The sequence below is a fragment of the Telopea speciosissima genome, chromosome 1 (genome assembly GCF_018873765.1).
Source record: "Telopea speciosissima isolate NSW1024214 ecotype Mountain lineage chromosome 1, Tspe_v1, whole genome shotgun sequence".
NCBI classification, from domain to species: domain Eukaryota; kingdom Viridiplantae; phylum Streptophyta; class Magnoliopsida; order Proteales; family Proteaceae; genus Telopea; species Telopea speciosissima.
The window spans coordinates 28,431,313-28,441,552 of record NC_057916.1 but is presented as its reverse complement, the minus strand read 5'-3'; the positions used below and the strand labels follow the sequence as shown (position 1 = coordinate 28,441,552).

Below are 10,240 nucleotides of genomic sequence, written 5' to 3'. Positions count from 1 at the left end.
CACCCCCCCTCCATCCATCAAACCCTAACCTCCATTAAACCTGCAACTCCTACCTTAACTAGGACTCCTTCATAACTTCAGATCTGTCCATCAGTTTCAAACCAAACTTCTAGCATGTATCCCCCACACTTCTCCCCACACTCAACCCAAAACCCAGCTCATAACTCCCACTCTATCCCCTCCATTCCTCCACTCCATTAAAACCCAAAACCTGCAACTCAATTCTGTCCAAAATTGCAGAATTTGAAAACCTTCCCAAATCCTATTATTTATATGCCATAAAAGCACCTTAGACCTGCACATTAAAACCCCATAAACCCCATTGCCATTGTCCAACTCTAACCCTAGTTTTGACCTAAATTTCTGAACCCTAACCCAATCGGCCAGCCCTTGTGTGTGACCCTATTACCCTGGCTCCTAGTGGGATTACCCCTACCTAGGACTACATTATCAGGTCAATTTTCAGATAAAATCAAAACTGCAATACGAAAAGGTCAAGAGAAATAAAAACAAAAAGGAAAAGTACATGGATGAAACAAATAAGAAATTTATGTCCAGATTTCATTCAGTAAGACACCACATTAGCAGAATCCCACTTCCATCAAAAGACAGCGAAAAAAAGAAGAAACAAACGAACAAACGATCCCTGGTAAGTACCAACATAATCAACTTCAAAATTCAAATGAAAAAAAAAATTTGCATAAACTTTTATAATTTATCAGCATTTATACATACATTGTGATGTGGTCCACAGAAAGTTAAGAGCTGACATCAAGATCAAGATAGGATGAGTCGGTAGCCTATATCATCTTGGTGAATTTTAAAACAGTCCCCAGCATTGTCAAGCTGCCAACCATACAGAGGTTAAACCGCAATATAATACAATTCAAGACAACTCAACTAATTACATGTAAAGAGGTTTCAACCAATAGAGACTGGAGTCTTCTTTCTAAAAATCCCACAAAGTATGTATGACATATCACCTGATTTGATGTACAAAAACTGGCTCTGCATAAGGCCCTGCTCAACCAAGTCATCTAGTTGACAGTATTCTCATCTATCAATCAATCACAAAGCTGATTTAGTATTCACCTCATATTAGACAAAACTTCCAAGACCTCTAGGTTTCATTTCTCTAGTTCTAAGCAATTTGAACACCCCGTATATTTTATTAGTGTATCAATGTATTAAATTCTGAACTTTCATAACACATCATATAGTTCAATGCTACAGGCAGTTCTGTAAACCAAACAAAATTGCAATATACAGTGGCCAGTTACATGAAATACGAATCCTTCAGCATGTTGAGCTGTTCTCATATCAAGCCTCAAAAAAAATTCAAATTCCCAACAAAGGGAAGGCAAATATTACCAGAAAAATCTAGAAGCAAGTTCTGCACAAAGTTGCACATCTAGTATAGCTCAGGAATCTTCATTTATCCAGTAAAGCTGAAAGCAGTAAACACAGACTACATTAAACAGCTATGACATATAACAGGAAAACTGCCATTTCTAGTAAAATATTGCCTAGTAGTAAATGTTAACTGATAATGTCAATAAAAAAGAACAACTGCAAGATGATCCAAAACAAGAACAATTTAGTGACTAATGCCCTTCTTTGCTCTTAGAGATTCAAGAGCCTTCTTTCGCAGCTCAATCTCAAGTTTTTTCTGCTCTGACTCTGGCTTTTCAGTTTCACTTGGATTTGACTCTTTCCTGGCATCAACGTCAAGTTCTGAATCAACAACATCATTTCGGATTTTTTCACAATCTGAAGGTGGAGTGACTGTGTCCATTGACTTGGCTTTCAGCTTGCTTGCACGGCGTTCTTCCCTTCTACGGTGCCGTTCTTCACGCCGTCGCCGCCTCTCCTCTTTCCTCAATCTCTTCTCTTCCTTCCTTCTTCTCTTGGCCTCCTTCCTCTCATCAATTTCAGAATCATCATATGATGCATTATCATCCAAATCCACTTCATGCCTACTTGATCTCTTATGCTTTCTCTTCTCCATGTAATCACGTCTGTATTCCTCATTTTCCTCTGAATCAGAATTTGAGGAACCAGGACGATTCTTCCTATCAACCTTCTTCAATGATGTCCGTAATACCTCTGTCTTGTGACCCCGGTCCCTTTCCTCAGCATTGCTTGAATGAGAATGCTTCCTCTCCTCCGATTTATTACATTCTCTGGAATATGATTTCTGTAATTTTTCACTTAATGAAGGAGAATCTCTTCCACTTTTCTTGGCAGATTGTTGTCCATCCTGAATATCATCGGGTACAAAGCTTCTTCCATCCGGCCTCCAAGGTCCATACTCAACATTTCCCAACACGGTAGAATCTTTTTGGCTGGGACTTTCTGAATGAGCAGTCCCCATTGAAGCTTTCAAACTGCCACAAAAGTTAGACATCATCATTTCTTACAGGCTTCACAGACACGAAGGTAAATTAGTGAGAAGACGGCATACCTCTGTTTGTCCTGGTCTTTCTTTCTCAATTCTGTGTTATCTAGACTGCCTATAGCTTCAGCAGACTGATGACCTTCCACTCTTTCAGGAGAGTACACTTTCTCTTGGAAGTCCTTCACAGAATAATTGTTCTGATGGCCAAATGTGGGTGACTGCCTGATTCTTCTTTCTGAAGAATTAATTCTATAATCCCCATCCTCCCTAAAATACACAAGACAAACATAGTAATTTATATAAACTGAACAACCAAAGAGAACATGTTGAAGCAGCGTTACAAGGTCACAATTTGAACAAGAAATGCTGGAGAAGATCAATGTGAAATTCAACCTGGCATAACTCATCTCTTCCTCCGAACTTGTTTCTGATCTGTCATGATGAGCTATTTGTTTTCTTGGTCGTCTCACAGGACTTGGACTGTCATGACTCATGGTTTCTTTCCCTTGCCTCACAGGACTCTCAGATGGATCACAGGGCCTTCAGAAGCACATAGAAGCAAGAGAACATACTCAGAACTGGAAAGAGAGAGACAAACAAAATATACAATGCCATAAAGCAATGACCAAAACCATGAAACTGACCTATCCTCATGAGGGCTTAATTTCCTCATGTGCGGTGAAGGTTCTGACAGGCTTTGAGAGAATTCTGGTGAATGAGCCATAGCAACTTTTTTCTGATTGGCATTGCTTCGGACGGTAGGATCTCGTTGTGGTGACCTCAATGAAATTCGTGGTTGGCGAGACTCTGAATCTGATCCCCTGTGTGCCTGACCTAGTCGTTCAACCTCTCTCTTGGGAGTATGACGAACAGGAGATGTTTTCCCACGGGCCCTGCACCAGGTTTTATGAGATTGTAAAAGATAATGTAATCAATGGTTCCCTACGAAGAGAATAAAACACCACCATCAATATCAAACAGAAATCTATCATGGACATTGCAATACCTTTGAGAGACATAATCATCACGTGCACTTCTGGATTCCATACCATTAGATCTACGATCACGGTCCCTACTTAGGCTTCTACGACTTCGATATGCAGGACTGCGACTTTTATAAGGACTACGACTCCTGCACATGCACAATCTGATTGAAGAACTGAAGAGAGGGAGGGGGATGAGAAAACATCAAAACAAGTTCAATTCAAATACCTATATCTTAGTCTTGAAGATTGCAATGGTGATCTCCTCCTATGGCTTGGGGACCTAGGAGGAGAAAATCTCCTAACTGGAGAGGGTGACCTGCCCCGAACTGGTGATGGGGAACTCCACCTCGGAGGAGACCGACGCCGGGAAGGAGTCGGTGACCTCCTACGGACACTAAGTGGAGACCTTCGACGCATAGGAGGAGACCTTCGATGTGGAGGTGATGGAGATCTACGTGATCGACGTCGTACAGGAGAAGGTGATCTACGTCGCACGGGAGAGGGTGATCTATTTCTCAAAGGAGAACGCAATCTACGCCGCACAGGAGAAGGTGATCTACGTCTTGACGGAGAGGAGAGTCTATGCCGCACTGGAGAAAGAGATCTTCGCTTTGAATATGATGATGACCTATGTCTTGAATGATGTGATCTCTGCCGCAAAGGAGAACGAGGTTTTCGTGGTGAATGCCGGTAACGAGGAGAAACAGACCGCCTCCTTGGAGATCGATTCCGCTTTTGGGGAGAAATAGAACGCTCTCGTGGTTTAGGTGATCTGGACATGCTTCTTGATCTGTGCCTTTCACTATGAAAGGTATACATTGAGTAGTCAAAATAATTGAAGAAAATGGAAAGTAATTTAGATTATAGGTACTATTAAGTCATTATGTGCTGGAACAAGAGAAGCAAAGAAACACATCAAAATGATGCAACCTAAATGCAGTTAATCGAATTGTACAAAATCTAAACAAGTGTTATTGCTGGAAGAAGAGAAAAGAAAACATACTCTGAGTAGCTCCTTGAATTGGAAAATGACTTGCTGACTGACCTGGAAGGAGAGCTGTTGCAGAAGCAACCAAACACAAATTTACATGATTTTGTCAAGTTAGGGAAGTCAATTATTGCCAAACATAAAGAGTAGAACACTTACCGACTAAAAGGGGAACGATCCACTGAATTTGGAGATTTCAAAGCCCTGCTAAACAGACAAGAAAAATCTTTCATATTTGGGGACTAGATAGATAAGTTTAAACATGCAAGTGATACTACTCATAAACATCTACTGGCATCAGAAATTGAGTGCCACCAGAACTGCCATGGGGCAGATATATCCGTTGGGTTAACAGATAGACCTGCATGGGAAGGAAATGATTCTACAACAACAATGACAATAATACTGATCTGAAATTCTTGAATAAGAATTTAGGCCTGCCAATTGCTTGATTGATGGAAAATGATTGCCCCACAGAGCAATAAACCAATGAGCTAGATCTCAGTGAGTATTGATAATAAAAAAAACGACCAATATTCATCATAGGGAGTACAGGAAAAAGAAATAAAGGACACTTTTTAGGACCCTACATACAAAATAATTCATTTTCTATCCACCACCAGTCCCTATTCAAATTTGATTTTACATTGAATCTAAGAAAGTTACAACAATTTTGTTTTCTTAATCACCACCGTTCTTTAGAAAAATGACTATTGAGGTAATGGTACTCTTGCACTAATGTTGGTCCCAAAAGCTAAAAGAAAAACGATAACTACATGTTTCTCATGCTTCCACCAGCTTAAGCATAGGAGAAGCAGTTATCTTCCATCCTGATCTAGCAGTAATAGTCCTATTAATTACACTAACAGAAAATGAAGAATTTAAACAACTGTTGTTCTTCGTTCTCATGCATAAACCTATAGACTGAAATATAGATACAGACCAATAAAGTTGATTTATAGCCCCTCAGTTCACTTGTTGAGCATTCTATCCACAGATTAGTCACAAAGTTCAAGTGGCAAATGATTCAAAGGATTTTCCCCATTGTAATCATTTGTTGGTTTTGAACTTATAATTTTATGTGAACTGATGCCTTGAAAATGTATGGATATTCAGTACAGGGTCCTCCCTCCCTACCATCTTTCCTGCTCTCACATTCTCTCTTCTTGTCTGTTTTTGTAACTTCATGTAATTTTTATATTACTAATATTTTTCTTTTCCTTTTTTGTTTTTTTTTTTTTGACAGAGGCCTGAAGAAATATGTCATCATAACAAGTAGAAGAAAATAGCGCAGCCACAAATAAAATGGTCATAAACAATCAGGGAACCCAATGGTAATAATATTTTTAGCCCAATTTCTTTCTTCTTTTTTTCTCATCATTGTTGAGAGGGTGGCAGAATGACAAAGAAATGAGAACCCCACAGTATTAATATTCCTATCCCCAATTTCTCCCCACCCCCCTTTACATTGTTGGTGGGAGAGTGGCAGGGATGCAGAGCAGCTCTGCTTACCAAAGCCGCAGGGTTTCACTCAAGTGAGGGGGATGAATTTGGTTGGAGAGACAAGGGGTTGGAGGATAGGTACCAACCTTCTGATATACCATTACTCTGTGGAAATGTCCTACCTAGCACACACAACAGAAAGTCGGAACAGCACATACAAAGAGTATAAACGTTAACATCCACATGATCAGAACCAGGTGGAGAGAATACCCAAAAATAGAAGACTAATATTCCAGACTTATAAAGCCAATTTTGTTTGCCATAACCTTATCCTTTCAATACCTAGACTTGTTGAAGATTGTAAATTTTCAGTAACCATCATACAGCAACCTCATAGTCATAGATGCTTTCTTTCTTTCTTTCTTTCTTTCTTTTATAGTAAATAGTGAACTCAGAGATGTTAATGGTCTTTCCTTCCTGGGAACTCCTCCACAATGACGATTTCCTATTCGATCATCTTCAGTAAAAGCATTGCTGCTATTACCTCCTTGGATAGGCCTTGAGACATACAATCTCAAACCCCCTTCTCTCTTTCTATAGAAAAAAAAATAGAAGGAAAAAATACTACATTTTGGCCATCAAGCTGGTCAATGTGTACAAGACTAGGCTTAGTCACATTGAGCAGCCGGGTAGATCATAACAACATAACTACTCATGATACATGAAGTTACAGATTTCGAAGCATTGCCATTGAAGGAACTAAAAAGAACAACCATTTTCCCCTTCTCAACATCGGGGGAGGATTAATTACATATTCAGGTCCTACGCTACCTGTTCAAACTTCAAAGTGATCAACTTGAATACATAAATCGAACACATACCAATTTACTACAAAACATATCAAAAGTTCCAAAACATAACATGAAGATTATACATTGATGGAAAGATAAATGAAAACAGAAAGTGAGTACTAAAGATAGATCTCTTCAAAAAAATTTAAAAAGAGAATGCAAGAGAAGAAAATATTTTCAGCTCTAACCCGTTCGTCTTCCTAGATCCATTCCTTTTATCAGCTTCTTTCTCTTCACTGGAGTCTCTGGCTTGTGAATGCTTCAAGACTGCATCAGGTACAGCTTTATTGGCCCTCAATTCATCATCACCAACGTCCTACAGTAGTTTGAGGCAAAGAAGGACATGAACCCAAATAATTGCAGAAGCAAGCTGAGTACCAGAACAAACATAAACGGGAGTTAAAACAAAAAACCAAAGCTCCATACACGCTAAAACTGGCATAGAGTGAATTAGTTACCATCTTCTTCAGCTTCTCTAGCTGGATCTCCCTTCCCTCTTTCTCTTTCCTCTTATGTATTTCATGGGTGATTCGATCCGCTTCCGCCTACAATGACCATGTACAAAACTAAGACAATAAATAACTATTATGTATAGCAATCGGAGTTACTAGTGAAGTAAAAAGTTCACATGATGTCAAACCTTCTTCTTCCTAAGTTCCTCGTCTGTTGCATCCAATATCTGTTGAGGTATACCGCTAGCATTTTTCTGAGCGCTGAGCAGGAGAGTCCAAAGTTCTTTCATGAATTTCCCAGTGTTTTTCTCCATGAATCCAGTGAGCTGGATTTGCACCTCCTTTCCATTCACGTCCTGCAATAAAATCATATTAAAAAAATTGCAAATTAGACTCAATATCAAATGAGAGAACTTGACGGTTTGTGTGAATCAATCCCCCATAGTTCCCCAAATCCCCGCCTGGCGGGTATATAATTGCGTATGTTACCTTTCTATCAAGCAGTCCATATATGAAATTGATCAGAACTTCGTCCTCGAATCCAAGAATCTCTGTTACCCTCTTAGCTATCCAGGGTTTGATCGTGTCTATCTTCACCTTAGTCATATCCACCTAAACACAAAAAGTTGAGAAACGGAAAATTTTTATTTTTTTATATATATACTTTGGAGCTGAAAAGGATTACTTTCGACTGAAGCTTTTCGAGCTTCACTAAGCCCTAACTTTCTCGTGCTGAACTAAATACAACGAACAAGAACGAAAACGAACCACATGATCCAATTCCGAAGCGAACTTCTGGGATTTCATCAGCTTCGCCTGTTTATTCGAGAAACGAGTATCTTGATCGGCAGAGGTGCCCTAATAATTCAAATCCGAAAAAAAGTAAAACAGTTCGTCATGAACCGATTTTTGCAATGAAACTATCAGACACCACTGGATCAGAGAAATTCGGTGCCATACAAATTTCGACAAAAGATATTAAAACAACTAAGTAATAGATTCTTACTCGGAAGAACCCGCCCGACATCTTCGATGTATTTCACAAGACCTGCAAGAGTTAATTGGAACGGGAAACAAATAGAATTTGAGAATGACCAAGTTTGAGAGTCGCTGAGTGAGAATTTAGCGCCTTTTCCGCACTACGCCACTCCTGCCGCAAGCGGAAAAGTAGAACTTTCAGCTCAGACGGAACAAATCAATACCACTATTCTCCCTGCCTCATCCAAAATGCGACCCCGCACTGTTAGAACTTCTTGACGATGCTTTGAGTTTGAGCCTTCCACCGAAACGACAAGTTCTAGGTCTAGGGTTATATCCATGAAAATCATTTTAGGTCTAAAAGAGTAGGAACTAGGAATTGGATTAGGTAAATCGCCCCGATTCGTCTCTTATGTAATCGGACAAGCGCATTCACGAATCCTGATTAACAGTTACGGGTCCAACAGGCCGAGCAAGGCTCTATTGTTTTAAACCCTATCCCAACTGTAGGTACTCTTGTAGAGCCTCCTGGGCTAGCCCTGTTTTCCTCTTAACAACTAACAAGTGTATGATATTTTTTGGGGAAAATTTCACGGACACCCTCTAAAAGTATCCAATATCTTAGAAATTTACCATATTTCGTTAAAATGTCACAGACACCCCTTATTTTTATGAATTTATTTTAATTTAGTCCACTCCGTTAGTCTCTGCAGTTAAGTGTCTGTTAACTCTTTTTAAATGGCAAAATTACCCTTACCTGTGAAACCCATTTCCCCTTCTGCTGTTTCTTCCGCCGCCACCACCACTAGCCCTCCTTCTCTTGCTCCCCTGCAACCCCGCCACCACCCTCTCCGGTCTCCTCCACCTTTTTCCTTTGTTTCGTTCTCAGAAGGAGGCGACCTGCAATCAAAATTTCTGCAACTTAGAGGGGCGACCCCCAATCAAGATTCACATTGTTGGAGACCTGCAATCGAAGGAGACTCTGAAAATCGAGACGCCATCTCTAACAAAGAATTGAAAAACAAAGGTTCGATTGCCATGGAATTCACCCCAAATAAAGAGTTTGTTTTGTTGTTAACAAGAGCAGAATAATTCGGCACACTTCAACCCTTCCTTCCTCTTCGTTTTTTTCTCAAAATTTTTTTCTGTTCTCTGACGGCCAAGCCCTTCTCGGTGGGCAGATACAGAGGAAATATGAGACAAAAGGAATATTGGTTAAACAATCAGATATTTTTACAAAAATTACTCGTCTATAAAGTTATAAACAGAGTATTTCTGTCTCTTTTTCCCCAAAACTCAATATAGATGAAGGTTCTATACACTGAAAGTTTTTTTTTGAAAAAAAGCCAGAGTGGAATCATTCAGTCTGGGTTGGTCAATTTTGATGGTGGTTGTTTCAATTCGAATGTCAAAGGAAAGCTCATAAAACATAACCGATAATGGAAAGAGAAGCATTTCAAAGTTATGAAACAAGTTAAACATAGACGAGACGAGGGATCAATCAAAATTTGAAGGAAATCAAAATAACTCTTATGATTAAATTCCTTAATCATCCCATACAGGGAAAAGCTGTATGATTCTATTTTATTTTACCTCTTCTCAGTTCACCCACACAGATGTGGATGGGAAGACATCTTTGACAGCAGAGGATGCAGTCACTCGCACAGGTGAAAAAGCTGTGCATGTAGAACAGGGGATTTATGTGAATATATGCTGGCTCCATCCTGCGCAGTACGAGACACACATCTTCAAGGACGGCACAAATTGCATGCGAAGGGTCTGTTTCTGGTTCTCATGTGCCGTCTGTTCCCTCCTCCTTCCTTCCCCCTCTCTCTCTCTCCCCCTCCCCCTTCCCCTCCCCCTCTGTGTGCATGTCACTTTTGTCTATCAATTTCTCTTCATTTGTTTGAATCTATAAAAATTGTAGCCTGTCTCCTCTGCAAACATCAAACAAACATGTCTGATTCTATTCATACCCCGTTAAAGTCCGATTCTTCATTTGCATCCAACGCTTTCTTCAACTGAAGACCACCAGAAAGTGTTCCAGATTCTCTAATCGATTCAATAACGTCAGAGCCGAAAAGAAGAAAAGAAAGAGGAACCAAAGATATGGGAAGCGAAGGCTCCTGCGGAACCGAGGAAGG

The 10,240-nt window shown here is 39.9% G+C and overlaps 1 protein-coding gene across 4 annotated transcripts; it reads right to left on the bottom strand.

Moving 5' to 3' along the window:
- Positions 1-677: 677 nt before the first annotated feature.
- Positions 678-8,415, bottom strand: LOC122660727 (serine/arginine repetitive matrix protein 1-like). Of its 4 annotated transcripts, XM_043855999.1 has the most exons (17): positions 8,125-8,415; positions 7,887-7,976; positions 7,608-7,730; positions 7,307-7,474; positions 7,125-7,211; positions 6,855-6,982; positions 4,532-4,576; positions 4,388-4,441; positions 3,611-4,186; positions 3,405-3,530; positions 3,043-3,291; positions 2,792-2,938; positions 2,465-2,665; positions 1,800-2,387; positions 1,372-1,715; positions 984-1,057; positions 678-846 (listed from the first exon to the last, which is right to left on the bottom strand). In XM_043855999.1, the coding sequence occupies exons 1-15, from the start codon at positions 8,143-8,145 to the stop codon at positions 1,598-1,600; spliced, it is 2,721 nt and encodes a 906-aa protein (XP_043711934.1). In that variant the 5' UTR covers positions 8,146-8,415; the 3' UTR covers positions 678-846; positions 984-1,057; positions 1,372-1,597. The 4 variants fall into 4 exon arrangements, with proteins under 4 accessions (XP_043711934.1, XP_043711927.1, XP_043711929.1 ...); XM_043855992.1 differs by having other exon boundaries at positions 1,372-2,387; positions 8,125-8,414; XM_043855994.1 differs by having other exon boundaries at positions 1,372-2,387; positions 4,430-4,441; positions 8,125-8,414.
- Positions 8,416-10,240: the final 1,825 nt, after the last annotated feature.